The 24,095-nt window shown below is 41.5% G+C and overlaps 1 protein-coding gene across 2 annotated transcripts; it reads left to right on the forward strand.

Moving 5' to 3' along the window:
• The first annotated feature begins 2,626 nt into the window (after positions 1–2,626).
• Positions 2,627–23,514, forward strand: SLC6A4 (solute carrier family 6 member 4). 2 transcript variants are annotated; one of them, XM_018919435.3, is made up of 15 exons: positions 2,627–2,932; positions 9,318–9,521; positions 9,729–10,330; positions 11,016–11,150; positions 11,753–11,972; positions 12,370–12,508; positions 12,874–13,008; positions 14,694–14,797; positions 15,495–15,622; positions 15,922–16,034; positions 16,742–16,873; positions 17,874–17,973; positions 18,340–18,440; positions 19,708–19,875; positions 20,545–23,514. In XM_018919435.3, exons 3-15 carry the CDS (start codon positions 9,874–9,876, stop codon positions 20,617–20,619), a joined length of 2,007 nt encoding a protein of 668 aa, XP_018774980.3. In that variant the 5' UTR covers positions 2,627–2,932; positions 9,318–9,521; positions 9,729–9,873; the 3' UTR covers positions 20,620–23,514. The 2 variants fall into 2 exon arrangements, with proteins under 2 accessions (XP_018774980.3, XP_009093009.3); XM_009094761.4 differs by lacking the exon at positions 9,318–9,521.
• Positions 23,515–24,095: the final 581 nt, after the last annotated feature.

Below are 24,095 nucleotides of genomic sequence, written 5' to 3' on the forward strand. Positions count from 1 at the left end.
GTGTGCTGGAGGAACAAGCCATTTAACCCCTGTCAGTTCAAAGGAGATGGTTCAGAGATGATAAAAAATTAAACTTTCCAAGGGATGGAATGGAAGTCATGTGGGAATAAGCCTGGTTTGCTGATTTGTTGTCACTCAGCAAAGAAAGCTCTGTGAACTGTAAATCCAGACTATGAAAAAGTTAACATACAACTGCTAAAAAGATGCTTTGGTTAGAATAAAAAAAAAACAATTAGTGCCTGCTATATTTCAATGCTGATTTCTCCCTTAGTTCATACATATATATCCTTTACAAAGCTTGATCTTTAGATTGCTGAGGAACCAGCTGACTTAATAGTTTCCTTTTCCAGTTTGTCAACAAAACCATGCAGTTTTCATGTGAGAATTCAAAGACTTCCCCTGATAGGTGATAAATATTGACAGTTAATATTATGAAAGTCAACTCTTTCAGATTTGAGTGGCAGAAAATAACAACAATTCCTAATGAGGGAACTGAGGAGAGGTTATGTGTAGTGGTGGTTTGTGAGTTCTAGGAATCAGATTTCCCCATTGGAATGTGCTCTTCAAACAGTTGTAGTGGAAATAACAAAACCTCTCCAAAACTCATCCCACTGCCAGATGTGCATCCCAGCAGTGTGGAAAATAGCAGGGAAGGGCAATCAGAATTTCTTTTATCCCAAAGCCAATTGTAATATCTTCTAAACGTAGTCTGATTGCTAACTAAGGAAAGATGGGAACAAACAAATATTGCAGGATTTGTTTGGTTTGTGTTCTTTGGAAAATGGTTCCAACCCTTTTATTGGCAGTGAATCAGAGCCACTTGCAGAGCCATTGCTGATCTCACAGTACAGTTGGTACTACTTTTATGAGGTCATTTGAGTGATGATTCCCATCCTTGTGCTGGAATCTGCAGCTGCTTTGTCTGTGTGTCTTGTGTAAAGTCCATTTTCTTACTCTTTTTTTTTTTTTTCATACTTTCCCTAAATCATCAGAGTTTCACCCACCAATGCCCAGATTTCATGAGTTACAGCCCCTGAAAGTTTTTCACTTATGAGATAAATAAGGTGTTACAAGGTTAAAGAGTTTGGCCTGAAATCTCCAGTCTGTTATTTCTATTATGTCCCAAAGGCTCCAGACCATTTGGCAAGAAATTTAAAATGAAAAAACCCAGCACAACAAAACCAAACCCAATAACTGCTGCAGAAGATAATGAAAAAAACACCTGAACCAAAAGGCCTGGGTAAGGCATAAAAGAACCTACTCTAAGCAGAGACTGAGATGGAGAAAAACCTCAGACAAAGATCATGATCCCTCTAAAATTTTTTAAAACCCAAGATATAATTATGTAATGAGCAGAAGGGCTTTCAGTAGAGAAAATTTATTTCTTGTAAGTAGATAGAAAAAGTGAGTGTGGAAAACCCCTTCCAGTCTCCCAGCAGTGGTGAGCTGGAAATCTGTTTGGAAAGTAAAGGTGCAGATTCCTTGTGCCACTCATCCTCCCAAGAAAGAAAAATTGCTGCTCTCCAGCTGTGGTCTGACCCACAGCTGGATATTTGCACATTAAACACTGTGCTGTGACCTCCAGAAAGGTTTGGTGGGTGAGGCGTGACAGGATCTGTCCTTGCAAACCGTCTGGAACAGGACAAAACAGAGGGAAGGTCGTGGAGGAATATCAGCGGCAAGGACACGAACTGGGGGGCTTTCCTGCCTGCAGCCAAGGGGAGGTGAGCACTGATCCTGATTCTTTTGGAAAGCAGGACACAGGAGGGAAATCCAGCCCAGCAGACAGGAGGTGAGTATTGCTGTTTGCATGAAAAGATCAATGAATTTCTACAGCAAGCGAAGGGAAAAGAGCTCAATTTGACGAAACGGCCTTAAGAGAGTGCCCAGGGCAGTAAATGAGAAACAAAGCTGATTTCAGAGCGTCCCTCGTGTGTGGAACTGCAATGCCCGAGCTCTCCTTGAGATGGTGCAGGAGCCTCGCCCTGCCCGGCCGCGGCTCTGTCAGGGACCAGGGACAGCAGAGGAAAGTGCAAATTACAGCTCTTCAGTGTCCAGTTTATTTTCTTTTCAATTGTTTGGAAGAAGATTCTGAAAACTGGCAACTGCTTACAGCAAAGCTATTCTTACTTGCCCCTATTCTGCTTTTCCACCTTTTTTTCCCCTCAATCTGCCCCCTAAACTATGGCATTGACCTGTGATTTATGACCTTTTATAAACAAGTCATGGAGTGCAGGAATGAAGAAATCCTGGATGAAAAACACTGGAGAAAAAAACGTGTTAGAAGTGGAGTGAGGTATTTAGAGAAGTAAGAGGAAGAAAGGAAATTACTTGTGGAGCAAAATACTTGTAAAGAATTTGTGCTTCAAGCTTTAGAACCAAACTAAACCTTATTTCTTTATTAAAACAGTGAACCTATTCAGGATTATTGAAAAGAAATTTTTCTTTCCAAGCCCTTTTATTGTGATAATGTCCCAGTCCTCCCTATCCCCCTGTAATCTACACAAATTTATAATTCACTGACTCCCTCAAAACTTCATTGTGTCCATCCTCATCCCCATCCTGTTATTTATATTTATAACAACATCCAGCAAAGCTGTCCCTTCCCAGGAAAGCTCCCCTTCCTTCTGCCTCTGCCTTCATTGGATGCTGCTCACAGATCAGAGCAGGCAAATGTAGCCACCCACCTCTAGGAGGAAAACTGAGCTGCAGCCCTGGTGAAACATAAAGTTTATTTGACTAAAGTGACGCAAAAATTCTTAAAGAGCTCTTTGGCAGCAGATTATCTGGAAATCAGACCATGTGAGGGGGACTGGTGTACAAAAAGCTCCCCAGGATGCTGAGGTGCCCACAGGCTGAGGTAAATGTGGCTGAAGGGGACTCGAGCCTGGATCTCTGCGAGGGCAGCGCGTCGGACCCACCCCGCACACAGGTACTTGATCATTTTGTCTTTACACAGCCATGGCTGAGGCACTTTTATGAAATTCAGACAGGCACAGAGACAGCTGCTCCTCAGAGCTGCCCCCCTGCAGCAGCAGACGCTGGAGTTTCATTAACTTTCCCTCCTCGTTGCATTTCTGTTATAAAATCTGAAGTGTGAGAGACAGGGTAAAATCTGTACTCTGGGTTTTGTTTGTTTTTAAATCAGCTTTAAGGTCTTTGACAATTTCTAAAACATTTTTCATTTAACAAAGCTTTGGGGGCAAAAAAAGATACATTGATTTTAGTTCTAGTTTTCCTTGAGTTTTTAAAACTTTTAGTGCCTTTTATTTCTTTCCTGCTGTTCCATACTTTGTCATGTTCAGGCACTTGTCCAGCAGTTATGAATGTTGGGAGTCAAATGCCTGTAGCAGAACATGTTCTGACAATCTAAACTTGAGAGTTTTGGCAGTCCACATAACTGCATTACAGATGTAAAGTCATTTAAAGCTTAAAAAAAAGCATTAAACTATAAGGAAAAATGAAGGAAAGCAGCAGAAAAAGGAAAAAGAAGAAGAAATAGGCAATTTAGGCTGTTATTTATTTTGAAAGGGTGAAGTGAGCTTTATTAACAATATTAAGTTATATTTTAAAAGGTAAATGGTTCCAGCACAGTAAATTATTGAACTCAATGGGGCAGATTTATTGCAAGTAATAAATCTGAAGAGTATGTCCTATATATATTTATAGTCAATCACGTTTACTGAAACCAACTGGCTTGCTGGGTTAGTTCACTAAGAAATATGGAGTTTAATTAAGGAATGAAATGCAACTGAATATATAAATAGGCAAGGAAAACATGTTTTGATATGTTAAGAAAGCCTGGGGGAAAAGGGATCAAGCATTTAATGGACTTGGATTCTTGAAAATGTTGTGGCATTTTTTTAGTGTGGGTTGTAGACATTTACCAGGGAAGGGCTCAAACACTTGGGCTGCATCTTCTGGTGATTTTGATGGTGAATTAACCATCATTTTCTTGGGGAATACTTTGCAAACTTCTCATATAGCATGTGACTGTTGTGAGCATTTTCTAATTGGACAGGGTGTAATGAATTTCAGATGGTTAAATTAAGAAAAACTACCCCAAAACTAGAATTTAATAACAACACAAAATTATTCCCACACACGGAAACCTGCAGTGTGTTAAAGTTCCTTCCTGCTTTCTTCCATGGAAATATAATTACCTGAGTTTTCATTAGTAACAGCCTAAAGAAATATTAATTCTGTGTCTTGATCTCCTTCCTGGTGCTCATGTTTGAACTCTTTTTCCCAGCCTGTGTGTTTGCAGCTCTGTATCTTGTAGAACTGACAGAACACATTGAGCCCTGCCTGTGGGATAAATGTTTCATACAGAACTTGAGTAGAACTTGGAGCCTGAATTCAGGGCTGTAATTTGGAGATAGCCATTAACAAATCCCCTTCAGAGGAACATCATCTGTTACCAAGAGATGGTGCTCCATTTATTTAGTGATGTCTTATGACCCTTCCTTCAAGTTTATATAAATATTTGGAGGAAGAATACAAAAGCAATATCATCCCCTCCAAGCTTATCTGTTTCCTTGCACTACACACAGACACTCTCAAGCCAAAAAAATGCATTTCCCCTCCTCCCTGCTCTTTAAATGACTGACACCAGTTTGGCAGTATTCCCACTACAGCACAGTGCCTGTCTTCTCTACAGAATTGTAAAGGTAAAAATCTCTCTTTCCCGACGACTTTTTAATTTCAGACTGAGACAGGGACAAGATTGTGATGTACAACTCTCAGTGCAGGTTTCTATTTCCCCCAAAGTGCTGCTTTCAGAGGAATTCTTTTCCCATCTCACCCATGTGCAGCCTTCTCTGGGAATACAGGAGTTAACCTCTCCTTGTGCCACTCTTTGGGAAGCAGCCTTTGAGGGCTTTCAGGGCCATTGTCTCACCAGCAGGACTTGCTGAGCTCACTCTGCTTTAGTAGGAACTTTAGGGAGCCCTTGGAGCCCTGCAAATATCCACACAAAGAATATTTTGTCCATTTTGTCACCTACATGCTCAAAGATTCCTCTTAAAACACTCCCAGGTCACAGTGCTGTGCCAAAGTACCCAACTTTTGTAACATTTAAATTGGCACTGGGATCAAACCTGTTACAATTCACTGGACCATTAATTTCAGTGGGGTTTGATCACTCCTTATTTTGATTCTCTTCAACTAGAAAGAATTTCTAAAAAAAAATCACCTGAATAAATCAATTTTCAGTTGTGGAGGGATGGTCTGGATATCAGCTTAGATCTGCTTTACAACCTAATGCCCCAATTCTGTGGCTCCCAAGCAGTTTCGATTATCAGGTTTTGAAATCTGAAATACAGACTGTCACACTTGCTAATGAGCTAACAGGAAAGGACATTTTGGGTACTCATTTTTTAAAGAAATCAGTAAAACTGAACACATTCAACACCAAAAGGCACCACTTCTTTTTAGCATTATGAACCTAAATATGACTTGTGTAGTACACACAGCAGGTAAAATCCACCATAATTGAGAGCAATGCAATTTAATTGGCTGAAATTTTAAATTTTTTAACAAGTCCTCACAGTATGGGGATATCTATTCTGTGATACTTTGATTTAAGGGTTGCTCCTGACCTGTGCAAACTCAGAGGAAAATCATGAAACCTCTCTGGCTCATTTGTGGCTCAGAGGTGAGAACAGGTCCAGGCAAACAGCACAGCCCTCTCCTGCCTGGGGTGAGTGATTCTATCTTGTCATACAAACTTCTTCCTTGATATTTGAGATAAAAGTAATGTCCTTGGACTCTTTCCATTTCTGCTCAACTGCCTGGGAGAGCTGCAAGGTGTCGTGTGAGTCAGCTGTAACTTCAACCATCTCAAATTCTTTGTGATAAATGTGAGATTTAGGTCAAGTTAACAGGAATCATCCCAGCGTTTGATTCTGTTTGCCAACACCCTGGGCTGACTTTTCTTCAGGTTCAAAGCTCTTCAATTCCCTGCAAGTGCCTGCATGTGAAAGGCTGGAGGCAGGAGGATGGAGGAGCAGGGGGAGGGAAGGTGGGAGCTGAGTTTTCCTGTAGCCCAGCGAGTGCTGCTTCCCCACTTCCATGGAATCAGCACGTGAAATGAGAACATCATTGGTGTGAAGAGATATTTGTACAAACCTACACATTTTGCAGCTGTGAGGGTTAAAATGGGAGGCACAGGGGGTGGGTGAGGGCTGGGGAAGGCTCTGCAGCCCCACCTCAAACTCAGCAACTCCCGGTGACTCCGGATTTGCCTCCCTTGCTGCATGTGCTCTTTGCTGCACCTCAACCCCATCGCTTTGCTCTCCCAGACATATTAAAAGCCAATTCCTCCTTTAAAAAGTGCCTAGAGCAGGAAAATCCCGCTGTTGTGGTGCTGGGAAGAGTTGTTTATTCTGTGGCAGAGCATGAAAGGCGAGGGATTCCCACACTGCCAGGAGAGGTCACTGCGAGCTTCCAGAAATAAACGGGAGATGCTCCAACACTGGAGCAGCAGGAAGCGGGCTCCAGGCCAGGGATGCTCCTCGAGGATTGCTCTGCGACAGGCAAAAGACCCGGATTTGTGCATCAAGGAATATGCAGGGATTTTACTTCTGCAGTGTTGGTTCAAGCTCATCTCCATGCGGGAGATAAATAAATATAATTTAATTAATGTTTGACTGATGTGAACTGCGTTGGTGGCTGCAGCAACATGTGTGGAAACACATGTCTTCACTTATCCATCCAAATGTTTTCAACAAAGCTGGGAGAGCTGTGGAGGACTCCAGGGTCACTCCTCTTTAGTCACTCTTTGCTCAGGGAGGGTGACATTCCCAGGGCTGGCACATTCCACGTGCTCCTGGAGGGAGCTGCCCGGCAGAACAACCCCAGCTCAGGGCACCAGGGCCTCCCAGAGGAACAAAGTCACAAAGTCTGCCAAGCACAGATCAAAAGGAAACGAAAGCACACAGCTCTGGTTTCTTCCCTTTTTTATCTCTTTTTCTCCTGCAGCTAATTAGGGCTGATAAGGAGCCAAGGTGCAGTTATGTAACAGCAACCTTTGCGACAGCACAGATTGAAAACAGGTAATAAATTGTTATTTCTGAGATCACTGCTGTCATCATTCATTCACCTGAATTGGGGATCTGTGGAGGATGAGGTGGGCAAAATCCTTCACTATTGGGGTCATTGTCCCCTGGATATCTACCCTGGTGTCCAGGCATATTTCCCACCCCAAGAGCTCTCTCTGCAGATCTTGACACTTTTTGTACTGCTTACAGTGCCTTCAGGTTTTCTTTTTTTTCTTGATTTGTAGCAAAGCAAAGAAAAATGTACATTCTCCCACAATTTTTTATGGTGTAATGAAATAATCTGAAACTGTTCTGCTTGCATGTGCCAACTATGCCCCTGTGAATTCCACTGTGTAGCCATGGACTTCATCACTCCAGAGATTTCCCAGGACAGCTGACAAGCTGTAATTCCTTTTCAGAAAGAAATAGTTCTGATTTCGGCTGGAGCCCCTGAAAATTCACATGTAATTTTGCATATTTGAGGCTTGAACTACAGAAAGTTCAACCAAAGTATTTCAAATAATATGATTTTTTTTTTCTTCCTGTGGTGTGCAGAAGAACAGGAGGAGTTTAGGTCTGGATGGACAACAATCCTGGTTGTTACAAATCTTGGATATCAACAATACACTCCTTGACCTCCCCTTAGTAAAGAAAGCATTACAAATATGCAGAAATAAAGAGTTTTACAAACACAGTGAGAGTTTAAGCCTCAGGTATGGAAAAATTAGTCCCATGAGATAATGCAGTTAAATCAACACCCTTTACTGTGTTCCCATTTATGAGTGAGAGGTGTAAAGTCCAGAAGGGCTCAGGTTACTTTTCCATATTCCCACCTGGTATTTGCCATGCTCTATTCAAAGGGAGGATTGGCTTTGGCCTTCCTTTGGATTTCTGTGTGGCCACCAGGGCTGTTTCCATCTCCAGAACTTCTTTTGGGACATTTGGAAGGTTTTGGACTGCAAAGGCATTCAGGTTTTATAGTCCTGCAGGTAAAAGAGAACCTCCTGTTCTTTGCCCTGGTGTTTTTCTCTGGAACTTGAAGATATTTCAGTCTTTGTGGATGGTTAATTAACAGCAGTGTAGCACTTGCTCTTGTAAGAATTCACATTAATGATGCAGTGCTCGCTGTATGACAGAAAAAAAGACTATTTGGGTAGAGACAGAAGGCAAACCTGAAGAACCAAATATTTCTGAAAGTTATAAGCAATATTTTCAAGTGATTTTTATCTCAAAACCATCCTCTTGTTTGCTCTGCAGCTCAATAACTTTCCTTCTCTTTCTACTTGCATTGAGAAATGTTTAGAAAATGTTTAACAAACTGTCTTTGCAAATGGTGGAAAGCTGGGAAAAACTTGAGTTTTAATAGCTCTGATAATCAGCAAATTCTAGAAATAAGCAAATCATATCCCTTCTTGCTTTAGTTTTTTCCTGTAGTTGTAAGTGAAGCAATGCTTTTTTTTTTCTGCTAGGATGTGACAATGATATTTACTACCATGATGAAATGTTTTGAAAGGGAAAAATTAGATGTAATTGTAAAAATTTAATCTTGGCATGGTGTAGCTTGTGTGACTCTTTGCTAGCAATAAAGCAGGGTTACTGCCCTGGGGAATTTACAGCACAGGGGATCAGCTCCTGTTCCAAGGTTTTCTTGGGTAAAGGCAGCTGGGTGTTTACCTGAACAAATCAGCAGAAAACAAAACATGATCTGCTCACAGAATCACAACTCCCTCTCTGTTATCTTTGTTCTGCAGGAAAAGTTAATTGTGTTACACTTTATTTCAGGATGGTTTATCTCCTTTGGATTCTGTTTTTAGCACATCAGAAGAGGGCAGAGAAGCCAGGGATCCTCCCAGTGCCTGGGGTTTTTTTGCTGGCAGGGGGCAGGAGCACAGGAGCAGTGCCCACCACCCTTCCCAGGACTGGGACCAGCAGATCCAAACTGAATGAAAGATGCTTTATTTGCCAGGGAGTCAGATAAAATTGGGATAATTTTTGTCCTTTAGACTCACATATTAGATCTTAATGAGAAGAATCAAATTGAAGTTTATGACCTCTCCTTCTTGTTATTGGTATTGACTAACTCAAAAGTTAGTTGATGCAAAACCACTGAGATTTAAATACTTTTCTAAAGTTTCATTTAAGCCTTCCACATCTGCTGTTTAACAAAGCAGACACTGGGATTTCTCAAGAAAGGTGGTTATGAAATGTAATTTTTATATCATGGTTATCTCATATTTGTTTAATGAATTCTTTCCCCTTCATACCGGGTGAATCTAGAAATTGCCACAAGATGAGTGGATGAGTTGCAGGATGAACTTAGGAAAATGAAAATAAAAGTCCCACTAAGCTCTGCCCTCAGCTTGCCAACTGGGAGTCCAGCCGTGTTCAGAGGAGAAGGTGATACCAGAAGACAGCAGGACTGTGACTGGGTGTGAGGTGTCCAGCAATGCCAGCAGATCCTCCTGAGAGGGTGTGATCCAGGTACACCAGGTTCTGCTGTCAAAGAGGATGATTTCTACCTGCCTTTCTCTGGACAAAATCCCAGATTATCTGCTCCATGATTCACACTGCATGCTGTAATGGTTAATTACCTCTGTATTTTAATCACAGAATCTGCTGGCTGTAACTTGAAAATTACCAACACCAGTAAAGCTTGTAATGGATTTTCAACTCTTTCTCATTTCTTAGATGGTGCTTGTGCCTTCCATCTGATGGATTTAAGTATGGAAGAGGAATTCTAAAAGTGCTGGGAATAAAGGTGTGGGAAGACAAACCCCGAAGGGACCCTGTGGTGCTGCCTATCTGCAAGTGACCAGAACAAATCTCAGCAAAAATGGAAAAAAAGACCACAAGCAATGAGACAGAGCCCCTGACTTCCAAGAAAGATGCCTCAGACTGTAGCAAAGGAGAAGATTGTAAAGAGAATGGACTTCTGGTCAGGAACCCTAAATCTGCCCTACGGCTGGTGGAGGATGGCAACAAAGTCCACCAGAGCCAGGGGGATAAAGGGGAGGCAGCTCAGATCTCCAATGGTTATTCAGGGGTTCAGAGCTCAGCTCCCTGCAATGGAGAGGTGGAGGATGCCCAGGGCACGGCCCCAGCAGCCACCACCACCACCACCACCACCACGTCCACCACCTGCGGGGCCGAGGCTCAGCAGCAGCTGATGGAGCTGGAGGACAGGGAGACCTGGAGTAAAAAAATTGACTTTCTCCTCTCTGTCATTGGATATGCAGTGGATCTGGGAAATGTGTGGAGATTTCCTTATATCTGCTATCAGAATGGAGGAGGTCAGTGTCCACTCATGCTCATTGTTCCTTAGTGCTGAATTTCTTGGTTTATAAATGGATGATTTAGTGGCTTTTAAAATATCATATGTAACAAATGATCAAGGAGAAATTATTCACTGAAAAACCTAAATATTGGGATAGGATAATCACAGAAAAGCTGTTTAGCACAGCACAACTAGAAGCTGAGAACCAGGTACCTACCTACACTCCAACACCTCAATCCCTTTCCCAAGGGGTATTTTAAAATCTGATAAACCAACATGTCTAAACCAACTCATGAGGAAGGCTGGGTCTTTGACTCACTGACATAAGAGACAAAATACAAATCTAAAATCTAATCAAGGAGATCTTAGAAAGGACTTTCGTTTCTCAGATGTAATAAATGCATTTTATTATTTATTTTATAATTTTATCTGTAGCCCATCTCACAGCTGTGAGAGTCAGTGGAGTGTTGGTGAATCCTGTTTTGAAGAAATGTGAGAAATTTGGCCTGGGTGATGCTTCATGTTCACACTGCTGAGTAGTTACTCTCATGAGAAATCCCACAGTAACTCAGGGGTTTGCTGGCTAGGGAGGGGATATGCATTTTCCCTGTGAAATAAAAGGAACTCCTGTTTATGGAGTGCTGGTAATGTTGGAGGAGAAGTCTGTGAAGAGTTACAATCATCTACTTTCTCTCTTGCAGGAGCATTCCTTATTCCTTACACAATCATGGCCCTCTTTGGAGGGATTCCTCTCTTCTATATGGAATTAGCACTAGGACAATACCACAGGAATGGCTGTATTTCCATTTGGAGAAAAATATGTCCTATATTCAAAGGTAATAAAGGGAAATTGAACTTTCTGAATAACTGGAAAATCTTCCTATAAAGGTGGCATCTTGGGGGGGGAAAAAAGAAAATCTCATAAAGCCAAGTAAGCCTTGTTCTACACAAGATTTTGGCTTTATAAAGAAAGCTTTACTAAAACTCCAGGTATATCTGTACATGTCTGTGGACTCTTGTACACACATACAGTATGCAACTCAAATTGATTAGAGAGAGGCTGACCAAACCTAAAATGATAAAGAATCAAAGGAACTGTTCCATATCCTCACTTACATTGGTTCCCAGTGCTGAAGCTCTGATCCTGTCTTTATATTTACTGAGACTGCAAGATGCATATTTCTAAATTGCAGAAATTTAGGAACAGATAGAAAACATCTCTTTATAAGAATGTTCTGTCTCAATTAAGGATGCTTTGCTGGAATCAGAGTATTTCTGAAGTCACAAGAGATGCCAGTGTTGTAAACACTTGGGAGTGTGCTCCTCCTGCAGAGCTGCCTTAGACAAATGGTTGTTGATGTGATAACCAATTCCTTTTCTCTTCTTTTTTTGCCTAAAACTTACACTGACTGAATGCAATTCTTGCCTGCCTCTCCAGGAATTGGCTTTGCCATTTGTATCATAGATCTTTACGTAGCCTCCTACTACAACACCATCATGGCTTGGGCTTTTTACTACCTCATCTCCTCCTTCACGGCGGAGCTGCCCTGGACCAGCTGCACAAACCCCTGGAACACAGGAAACTGCACCAACTACTTCAGCAAGGACAATGTCAGCTGGTCCCTGCACTCCATCTCTCCTGCAGAAGAATTTTATACGTAAGTGCATGTAAGTGAGGACGGTGGTGGTAGCCAGACTGCTGGAACACCAGCAAGGTTTTCCTCAGAGGGCAGCAGGGCTGATTGTTGATGGCACCCTCTTCAAATCACTGGATTTTTGGAGGGAGGTGTAAGCTTAGGGTGCATGGGGGGTGCTCTGTGTTTTAGGAGTTTCCCAGTTGCTGTCTGCTGTCATTTAGCATCACTGGTGTGCTGTTAATATCAAACTTTTAAGTAAAATAAAATTATTCCAAAATGTCATGACTTTGAAGGCTGCTTATCAAGATCTCAAGTTTCCTTGTAATGCTCAGATCACAGTATGGGAGTGTTAAATGCATATTTAATGTAAGCATTTGTTTAAAAAGTATCTCTACTGTGTTTTTCTTTCCTCTTGCAGCCGCCAGGTTCTGCAGGTGCACAGGTCCAATGGGCTGGATGACCTGGGGGGCATTAGCTGGCAGCTGACCCTCTGCTTGTTGCTCATCTTCACCATTGTGTACTTCAGCATCTGGAAAGGGGTCAAAACATCTGGCAAGGTGAATGCAAAAGCAAGACACACAGCTTGTCTAGAGGCAGTTCTACCTGAGCCAGTTAACTGCCAGGGGATCAGCTCAGGTTGTTTTCATGACAGGATTATGGGCAGATGATGTATTTGGGGAGCACTCGCTGTACAGTGACTGCTACTCTTATCCAAGCAATAAAGAACAAAAAGTGACACCACTGTTCTCTGGGCAGGACCAACCCTGCCAGGGAAAGGGTTCAGATGTGCAAACTGCCTGTTTACAGACCTGCAGAGAAGCTCACATGAAGATGCTATAAATGCTAAGACATATAATACGATGAACTAATTTTTATTATCCCTGCTAACTTTGGCAAATTCTCTCCCCATGTTCCCCCACAGGTGGTTTGGGTGACTGCCACGTTCCCTTACATCATCCTCTTCATCCTGCTTGTGAGAGGTGCAACTTTGCCTGGGGCTTGGAGAGGTGTCCTCTACTACTTGAAACCTGACTGGCAGAAACTCCTGGCCACTGAGGTAAAGAACTTTATAAAAGGGAGATTTGCTTTCAGCCTATCCATGTATCACCATAGATGCACAGAGCATGACTGAACAGATATCTTAGCATGGACCTAAAAGCCTAAGCCCATGCTCTTTCCATAATTATAAAGAATTTTAAAGAGTCCACCCTCAATTTAGCTTGAACTACAGGCAGAGCTCCCATACAGTGGCTGAACAGAATGAGTGATCTGATTAGAAGAAAACAAGAAAACAAACACTTTTTCACCAGGAAAATGGTGACCAGGCTGACACTGAGAGAGAAGCTGTGAGTGCTCCTACATTGCAACAAAATCCTTCCCCTGTGAGAGTCACACTGAGAAAAGTGTATTAAACCCTAACAAGTGGTGGAGCTGCAGATTTTTGGCTTAAGGGGATGAGTACAGCTCTATACATTCCACAGCTGCCCCTATTTAAATAGTGCAGGTTCTGGAACAGAAACTTCTGCCTCCATCCTGTAACAAGCTTTGGCAGATGAGCCCATGTATACCAACTAAACCCTGGCCCAGTAACTCATGTAAGTGCCTGTGGAGGAGGAATAAATCAGTCAGGCCTGCATGCACCACCAAAATCTGACAGGACAGCAGGAATGAGGACAGACTGAGCTAACCAACAAACCCCAGGCCCTCCAGTGTCTGATCCAGCCTTGACTCCGTGGATGACAAGCAATCCATCAGGCTCAAGGCTGTGCTCACTCCACTGCCTGTGAAAGTGTCTTGTGAGGAGGGTGATGGAAAAACCCCAATGCAATAAACACTACAAACACGAAGATTAAAAATTTCCAGTGTTTGCAAGTCTGCTGCTGCCCAGCTGATATGGAGAGTTTTGAATGAAGAGGAAATGAAAAGACACCAGTCTCTGATAAAGCAGCATCTCCAATAAGGAACCACATCTTCTGAAAAAGCAATAAAGGACATTGATATTGTATTGGATGTATCTGGAGTGAGGACAGCAGATTGCAATCTGTGTGCTGGGTGATGACAGAGCTCTGTCTGGGTGATACAGGATGGCCTCACACGATGGGAGAGAATATTAGAAATGAGTTGTAATGAACTCCATGTTTCAATCAAAAGAGAATAAATGAATGAGGACTTTCACCTTCAGAAAGAGAGCTGATATTGTACTTTAGAACATTACTCATTAGGGCTGTGGCCACTTTTCAAGTACAACAAGCTTTTCATAACAAGATCATCACACTTGCATCTGTCACAGCTACAACAAAGCTAAATTGAGCCCCAAGAACCAGAACTGCATCCACACAGTCAAGTGGATTTCCATAAATCTAGGAAAAGTCTACATAGCCTGGAGGACACATTGCCAAGCACAGGGCTATTCCACAGCACACAGAGTTTGGAGGAAGATTTGGAAGACTTCAAAATAATGAGTATAAAGTTTTCCATACACTGCAAAATTGTGTTAAATTGATTACAGGCAATTGACTGAATTAATCTAAGATGCTGTCACAAGTACAACAGCCACAACAGTTGTACAACAAACATTCATATTTCAACAGCTCTCTCAACAGAGTGTCTGTTAGACCAGGACTAGGACATAGGCAGACCAGTGAAAAACCCTTTTGTAGCCCTAAGTGATATTCTGAATATGCCAAACTCATTCAATCTGTTTCATGGCATTTTTTTTTCTTGGCCTTCTATATTTTTCAGGTTTGGGTGGATGCAGCAGCTCAAATTTTTTTCTCCCTGGGACCTGGGTTTGGGGTCCTGTTGGCTTATTCCAGCTACAACAAATTCCACAACAACTGCTACCAGTGAGTTCTACCTTATTCTATAAGTAAAATTGAGTTTAAAGATATAACTGTGGGTATTTATGAAAAAGAAACAGGCACTAAATTGTCAGACCTGTGTACATAGAAATCAGAATTAAATGTAACAGAGTACCTGCAATCTCAAGCAGGTTACATTTAATTCATCTCTCCTCTGTTGCCTACCTTAAAGTAAGATAATTTTTACTAATTTTACAGGAAGAGGTCTAAAATGTAGAAACCTGCCACAACAAAATGGACTAAACCCCTGCCAAGCCATCACATTGTAGTTATTTAATCTCAGTAGTCAGTTAAAAAATAACTTCATAGTCTCAAGCAGAAAGGCAATTTATGTTTTTTCCTTGTTACCTGAAAAAAAATCTATTTCTAACATCTAAAATAAAATTCTCAATTCTTTAATATCCATGTAGTATTTCCTATTCTTTTAAAACAGCAGGATTCAGCCAGCATTAATCCAGTGGCAGACTGATGTTACAGCACCTGTACGGATTTGAGAAGAAAAAGCAGTCATGGGTTGTTGGGTTTTTTCCTCTTTCTTTCAAAACTGCTACACATTTTTTCCTTGTATTCCCCTAGTTTTTCTAGGAGTCTGTCTAGATTGTGGAACAAGAGGTTGTAAACCCTTTCTAGCAGGTGCAGATGAGAGTTAGGTCCCTGATGAGAGTTAGGTCTTCTGTTGCAGAGATGCTCTGGTCACCAGCACCGTGAACTGCTTGACCAGCTTTGTGTCTGGGTTTGTCATCTTCACCGTGCTGGGGTACATGGCTGAGATGAGGAATGAAGATGTCTCAGAGGTTGCCAAAGACACAGGTAGGTTAACATTTCAACATCTCAAACTGCTTCTAAGATAGAATATATTTGTATAGGTACTTCTAGATTGAGAGCAGCCCAAGTGATGAGAAATATTTAGTATATTATTCAGGATGCTGACTTTATTGGGCACTGTTACAGCTAAAGAAATTAGCCTATAAATACCACGTATAAAAGCCAGATTGCAGTTTCACAGATGGTGGTAACTGCACATGGCAAAGCAGCCTGGGGAGAGAAGTTTTCCCTGGGAGACACCATGCACAGCCTGTCCTAACAGTGATCCCATCTCTCTGCTCCAGGACCCAGCCTGCTCTTCATCACCTACGCAGAGGCCATTGCAAACATGCCAGCTTCCACCTTCTTTGCCATCATCTTCTTCCTCATGCTGCTCACGCTGGGCTTGGACAGCACGGTGAGTAGCCAGCAGGGGACAGAGCCTGGCCCCCTCAGGCACCACAGAAACAGAAATACAAACTCTGCACTGGCACTGAGGGGTTTGCAGCAGGACTGGCAGTGCCAGCTGCCTTCTGTAAGACAGCAACTGTTATTCCAATTTTTATCTGAATAGGTTTGAATATAATCAAGTGATCTGTCACTGTCATGCTGTCACAATTAATAAGACCCTGAAATACAAGCAAAGCACCAGATTTATACTCTCCTGCTTGAATGCAGCCTTCCAGAGTCCTTTCTTTCTTGTAAACTTACAAATCTGGAGTTTTTTCACACAATTAGGATTTAAAAGGTGGGAACTGGAGATACACTAAAAAATTGTCGTGTGAGTCTGGTTTTACAGGTGGAGAATCAGCTCCTTCAAGCAGGGCTGAACTCAGCTGATTTCCCAGTCTTGGTCCTACTGAACCACCTCTGATTTCTCCACATCCTGGTGCCTGTAGCACAGGACTGCCTTTGGATGACAGTGCACCCCACAGATACCTGAACAATAAATCCCCACCCTAAAGAGTTTTAGAAAGTAAGAAGGAAAGACTTGTCTAAAAACCCCACACCAACTCTACAACAGAACAAAGCACCAATGCTGCAATGCTCCTTTAAGCACTCAAACATACTTCTAAGCAGGTAACACTGCCCTCTATTTCCCAGTGACTTTTCCATGCTTTTCAGTTTGCAGGACTAGAGGGAGTGATTACTGGAGTCCTGGATGAATTCCCACATGTCTGGGGCAAACGCAGGGAATTGTTTGTCCTTGGTCTGACCATCGTTTGCTTTTTGGGGTCGCTGGCAACCCTGACATTTGTGAGTACTTCACCCACCCTCAGCCTCCCTCACTGGCAGCTTCCTGCCAGTGACACCTTGGAGAGGGTTTTTTGAAGAGAGTTTCAAGAAATCAGATTGAACCTCCAAGCTGTTTTCTCTATGCATTAGAAATCTATTACTTGGAATAAATTTGAATGATATTTCACTAGGAAATATGTTGCAAAATGATCCTATTGCAACTCATTACGTGCTACACATCATAAATGGTGCTGATCATCAGTCAGTAGACAACCAGCCACATTTTTATGTGGTTTATTTCTTATTCCCAAAATCTCTGTGTTTAAAAATAACAGGAATAGTTATTATAATCTTCACAATGTGTAAAATGTATTTTGAATTTTAAAAAAATCTAGTAATGGATTTCCTGCCCCTTTCTCACTGTTTCAAGGCAGAAATCATCATTAGTCACATCAAATTGTTCCCATGGGGCTTGTGGATTTCATTCCCACAACAAGCAATTTTTGAATAATGAGTGTGATGATCACAAGGGAAATATAAAGAAATACTTGGCTTTCCTGTCATGTTTCACTCCACTTGCTCACTTATGTGTAACTTCCCTCTTATGTGAAGTGTTTGCTGTACAAAGATTCTGAGTTCCTCTGCAAGAGGTCTCTTCCTCCGTGGTTCTAGATCCCAAATGGAAAGAAAGCAAAGAAACATTTTATTTATTTGCTGTTCAGTAGCTATGATCCCTGGTGGAGAAAGAGGGCATGCAAAAAGCCATCCTGTAAAATCCCCTTTGTTCACTAAAATCCAGTCAGAAGAGCCAGCAGATTTTAGCTTCTCTTCATGGCAGCCCCCAGGTGAGGCGTGTCCACAGAGGGTGAGCAGCTCACCAGGTTTCCCTGGTAGGAACAGCCACAAAGTGACAGAACTGGGTGAATTCCTCCCTTGTGAATGTTCTGCTCCAGCCAAAGGCAGCACCAACCAGCAGCAGGGCAGCATCCTGGGCACACTGACAGCTTGATCTCTTTTCCAGGGAGGAGCATATGTGGTGAAGCTGTTTGAGGAATATGCCACGGGTCCAGCTGTCCTGACCGTCGTGTTCCTGGAGGCAGTGGCTGTGTCCTGGTTCTATGGTACCTTCAAACACCCGAACCCAAACTCCTGAGCTCCTGCAGCTCAGCATTGCCTCTGTTTCTGCAGACAACACCACCCATGTCCCCAGAAAAAAGTTTACAAAAGCTTTTTACAGCCTCACTGGTAACTAAAGTAGTGAGAATTAGTGTAAATTGCTCTCTGAGAGAAGTACACAGACAGCTAAAAGTAACAGGAGGTATAATTTAGAATAATGAAGGATTTTGTAAAATTAAGAGTTACAGGAACAAAATGGTCTTTTGGGATAGATTCCTGAATTTACTTGCTGGGCATTAGAAAGTGTTGAGCATCTACTTAAGAAAATCTTAGATCTGCTGTCATCCCTCTTCTCCCACTTGTGTCCACAGGCATCACCCAGTTTTGCAACGACGTGAAAGAAATGCTGGGCTCTGCCCCAGGCTGGTACTGGCGAGTTTGCTGGGTTGCAATTAGTCCACTTTTCCTTCTGGTGAGTTTTCTTTAGAGCGTTTTCTTTCCAGCACCAAGAAAATCACCACTGAATAATGCAGCTCCTTCTAAAAGCTTAATTCCAGAATTCTCTTGTGAAGTTCTTTAGTAACAATTTTTGTTAAACAAAAAAGGCTCAATTAATGACAAACCTAATACAATGCTGCAAGGTCTTGTTACCAAATCACAATTTTAAGGATTTTTGCAGTTGAATTAGCTGAATAAGTCTGGATTCTGAGTAACTCCCCCCCTGCACTGTTTACCTCAGAAAAATGTAGCAATAAAAGCTGATGAAACATACTGTCAGAGGAGGAACTAAGATAAGTAAATACACTGTCTCAGCAACTGCTGATGGACAACTTTAGAATACTCCACTTAAAATTTCCAGCAGTTAATTGCAACCACTATAAATCTATAATTCAGAATTGGAAATACTGTCCCAGTGTTTGGCTTGGCAGTGTTATTAATAACATTTGAACACAAAGTGTTCATTTCCTGATTCAAAATTAGTCCATGCTATCTTTTATTCTGACTGGCCTTAGTGGGAGCAGAGCAGGTCAAGATGGAGTTTATGAAGCACAGAATGTAGATTTAAGACCTACAGAGTGAATTCAAAACACTTGTAATGATCAAGGCATAATTAACAGACTTTGATTTTATTACCCCTAGAAAGAGAAGTCTTATTATTAAAATGTCATACCACAGTAATTTTTATACTTCTGTCCTCTTTGTAATCCTAAACCAGCAAAATAGAGAGGCACAGAGCTCTGGGGATGTGGCTACCAGGCAGAGCTATTTGTATTCCCTGTGGAAACCCACCTAAAATAAGGAAAGCTCAGGATGTAGGATGTCATTTCTGTATGGAAGTTTTGCTGGTAAATCCCGAGCTTCTGATGATACTCTGGAAAAAAAATTGTCAGAGATCCTTCCTGGGACAGTCACAGATATTATTCCTGTAATATTCAACTAAAAGTGTTTGTTGTTTCCTAAGGAATTTTTCAGTCATGAATGATGTGCTCAGGAATATGATCCAACAGCAGTAACTAAGCTGACTTTTTTTCCTTTTCCTGTTCTGACAAAGAGCAGTGTAGAATGGAGAGCACCTGTTTTGGGAAGGATCCTCTTGGTCTTTGTTTCATGATTTGATGTTGATTTGTTTTCAATCTACACTCACGTAATTTAGGATTTTTTTTCAGTGTTAACAGAGTTGCCCAAAGTGCGTGCCATGAAAATCCACATATTCACACTTTCTCCTTTTTCTCTTTCAGTTTGTCACTTGCAGCTTTCTGTCCAGCCCTCCTGAGCTGAGGCTTTTTGATTATGATTATCCCTACTGGACCACAGTTGTGGGTTACTGCATAGGAACCTCCTCCATCATCTTCATTCCCATCTACATGGTCTATCGCTTGGTCATCACCCCAGGGACACTTAAGGAGGTATCCCTGATGTTCTCTTGCTTCTCTTTGACTGTTAGGAAGGAGGGGATTCCTAAAAATATCATGACTGGCTGTTCTGTTCCCAAATTCTCACAAATCTCCCCAGTTCTTACTGAGGCTGCTGACAATTTCTTATAAAATGTTACAACGAGTAATTTTTTAAGCTCTGATGAACTGGAGAGTCTTCCTAAAATTCACCCCAGACACTCAAAATCCCTCAGCCAAGCAAATGAGGCAGTGAAAGGCTCATTTCCTGGTGTGTATCTGTAAGAAAAGCTTGTTTTGCTTTCACACATTTACTAAAATTTCTCTGCCATAAATCTGTAATGACAATACTGCGATTTATTCTAACTTTAAATAAATACCAGTTCATAAAGAATATATTTAGTTGGCTCAGGGTATCCAAGTCCTAAAACTGCAAAGTCCTAAATCATTAATATGACATCTGCCAAGCTTTGATTCCAATTAGGTTACAAATAATTTTACAAATACTGCTGTGACCTTCTATAGCACTTTCCATCTTCATAGTGCTAACAGAGGCCTGAAACACTCTTAAGTAGCTCAAGAGGTGTAACTCAAAGTCATACTTTGTTATTAATCTCTTTCTAAATGGCTGACATGAGATGTATTGCCTCTAAAATCAATCCATGTCTGATTTCTTTCCCACAGCGTATTCTGAAAAGCATTACTCCAGAAACAGCTACAGAAATTCCCTTTGGAGACATCCGCATGAACGCAGTATAAGCTGATGTGGTTCTGGGGGAGGGAAGAGGATCACAAAATGTCACTTTCCCCCCCTCTCCCCCAAAGAACCTCCTTTCCAGCTGAGACAACAAACAGAGTTTTCCACGGAGGCTGCACCACTGGCACCATTGGGAAAGGTGATGCCTCCAGCACATTTATCCAAGCAATTCAATGACACCTACTGTGCACTTCCAAGCGGGCTGAACTGAGCACTCACTGTGGAACACGAGGGAACATCCCTGCTCCGGGAGTGGCACCGAGTGCCTGCAGCAGCCCCTCCAGGACGAGCAAGGCACGGCAGGATTAGGTGTAGACCCCCAGTGTGTGGCAGTGCTCCTGTATCTCTTCCCTCCGTGTGATTGTTCGTACCGGGCAATGTCGTATTCGCTTCTAAGGTTCTCTACTTGCTTCAACTACGTGGGAAAATGCACAAATATTTCTGATAGCCATACATTACTCGAGTAACACAGGGGTTTATACACGAGGAAAACAAAAATAGGAAGTTCCCTAGGTTTGTGGTGGAGTAGACAGAGGGAGAGGAAAAATGCTGAGCAGCACAGCTCTGCACACATCAGCACGCTCAGCTGGTAGCACTGGCTTCATGTTCATTTCCTCTGGTTTGTAAGTGGTAACAATTTCTACTGTTTCTTGCATAAAGAAAATTACAAAAATAATTTTTTGTGATGTTTTAGGCCTCACTTTCCTTTAGACCCAATCAAGCCACAAAAACTCATCGTGAGTTACTTGACAAGCCACTTAAGCTGCCAGCACTTACTGTACTGTTTCCATAACCAATCATCATCCTGGCAGAACCACAGAAACTAAAGACCAACAATGAATCTTTTTGAGTTCTGGTGCCAAAAAGTACAATCTTAAAGGTCTCTTTCTCTGCTTCACTTCCCTTTTTTTTACAGTTAATTTTGCACCTAAAATTTGCTGGAGCCAGCCTGTGGGGTTTTCCTCCTCTTTCCTAGTACAGAAGTAAAATTTAAAATAATCCTTTTGGCTGGCTGACAAAAGTACATTTACAACTATCCAAACCTACTTTGAAAGTTTAGTAGCTCATACTCTAAGCTACTGCACTGGGTTTTCAAGCTGAAGAAGAAAAAGAGAGGAATTTTTTTTTTTCTTAGCAAGAAGCTGAGTAGAGTTCAGCAGGATTGATTCTCATCAGAACACTTTATATTAAATTTCAAGGCACTGACACACAAATTAACTCCCATGTCCATACAAAGCTCTTCACATGACATGCACACAGGTGTTCCCCAAATGCAGCTGCCCTTCAGCCTGGCTGCAGCTGCCCTGGCCCCTGCAGGACACGAGTTCTGCTGCAGTGGGAGTGCAGACAAACCCAGGAAGGCATCATTCCTGCACAAACTTGTGTTGTATTTGTACTCTGGCACACAGACTATGATGAAAGTAAAATAAAATAGAGGATAAAAGTCTCTTTTGTATCCCTTTGCTAAAGTTGCCAAGGTTCTCTGTGCAGCCAGAGCAGGGCATTAAGGAACCTGTTGGTGTTGACCTGGGTATGAAGCACTTGCCAAGTGAGAGGAAAGCAGGGATGCTGTGTTTGCATTCTGAAAACATTTCCATCACCTCTGCCAAAATTTTCCCCCTCTGCATACCTGGAGAAAGGCCTCCTCCACTTCCACTTTGGATAATGACTTTTGAGTTCATCTAAGTCTCAATCCCAACTTCCAATGAGGAAATAACTTAAGAGAGACAAGGCCTGTTCTTTCAGAACGAAGACTCCTGAACTATTTTTAAAAAGGGACTGTGTTCTTTAATTGCCACTAGAAAAACACTATAAATCTTCCTGGACAGTTCCTCATGTGAAAGTTTTGTAGCTTATGCCTCAAGTGTATTTGAAAGCCACTTCCGAAAGTTAAATTTTCTGAGTTCATTAACTGAAAAAAACACATGAAATGTCAGTGTAAGATGAATGAGGTATTTGTACCTATCCAACAGCAAAGTGTGGGAAATAAAGGAGAGAACCCTACCCCGTTTCTTTCCTCTTCAGACAGGGGTTTAGTGAACAAAATAAAATTGTAATTTTTAAGACATAGGATAGACATTGGCTTGCTGGGAGGTTTCAGAGAGATTTCCCAAGAAATATCACATGTTCTAGTGAACTAAGTCAGCCAGGAAGCCCTGATAATAACACAAGCTCTGCAACAGCTGAAATGTGAGACCAGTGTGCTCTGAGTCCCGAGATACTGAGAGAGGATGAAAATTCTTAGAATTATTTGAAGATACAAAAAAGCAATGTAGATTAAAAAGGCTTTTCTCTTCCCTGAATAAGACAAAGATAAAATACATCCATGTTTTCATTCTATAAATGCTGAAATTGAAAGGCAGTTTAGTCCTCATTACTTTTCTGTTACATGGTGTACTGGTTCAAATATTTTATTATGGCAAGTTCATTTTTTAGTATTTCTATTTAGCTGAGTGGTTGTGAAAACATGTAAAGCAACCAATATTTATCAGGTAGCTCAGCAAGTAGCCATACCTTAAACAGTGGTTTTGTAAAAAAACTTCTTATATTGATACCAAATGAACTGCACTGCAGTTACAAAGTGTTTTGAGGCAAAAAAAATTCCTTCTCTTCAGCTCACCTTCCACTCATCTACCACGAGTATATCCTACCCTCTGTTCTGAACAGTGAAAAGGAAGTCATGAACCTGGTAAATCAGGACCATCTTTGCCTTTTAAAGAGAATTAAACTGGAGTTTTAGCTGTACAGAACTAAGTTTTCCCTCCAACTTGTACATGATGCACCTGTATTAATTTATGCAGCTGTTTAGTTACAAGTGTTGCAAGCTGATTGTAAGTCATCAGTATGTGCCTTGTACTGTAAACTGTTACTGTAATAAATTTAATATTCATAAACCATCTGCAGACATCTCTTGTGCCTCTCTCTTCTGGGAAGAGCAAAGATAAAAATCTCAAGAATTAAGTAACAGCAGAATATCTAGTCCAGTTTAAAATGCCAGCAAGGCCTCTGACAAAAAGCAGAGGATTTCCCTCAGTGTTTGAACCCTGGCCCACTGCTTAACATTTTCATTCCATTCCAACAGAAGAACCAAAGCTCATTACAGTTGTTTACACAGAACAGCAACACCAAACTGCTCCACATTGGAGTATGTGCTTAACTACTTAATTAGCTGACATAACTCATTCCAAGCCTTTATAAAGTGGCAGCATTTGCATTTAATTTAGCTCACACTTTGTATCATTTCTCAGTCTGCTGAACAAATCATTAGGAAAACACCAATCTCAAAACCTTTTTTTTTTTATATATAGAAGTACACCTTACTCTAGCATAAAAGTGATAAACTTACAACAAAACAAAATCAAAAAAACAATTATAAAAGTGTTGAAAATGTATTCTAAAAGCTATGACCACTGTCAGACATCCTACTTACCTAGATGGAAGATAATTTTATTCTTGAATATGAACCTTTGAAAAGAAG

The sequence above is a fragment of the Serinus canaria genome, chromosome 19, assembly GCF_022539315.1.
Source record: "Serinus canaria isolate serCan28SL12 chromosome 19, serCan2020, whole genome shotgun sequence".
Lineage (NCBI taxonomy): Eukaryota > Metazoa > Chordata > Aves > Passeriformes > Fringillidae > Serinus > Serinus canaria.

Coding starts and splice junctions, on each gene's coding strand:
- SLC6A4 (XM_018919435.3), top strand. CDS start 9,874: ATGGAAAAAAAGACCACAAGCAATGAGACAGAGCCCCTGACTTCCAAG. Junction 11,973..12,369: donor CCTGCAGAAGAATTTTATAC/GTAAGTGCATGT, acceptor TTCCTCTTGCAG/CCGCCAGGTTCTGCAGGTGC. Junction 18,441..19,707: donor TTAGTCCACTTTTCCTTCTG/GTGAGTTTTCTT, acceptor TTTCTCTTTCAG/TTTGTCACTTGCAGCTTTCT.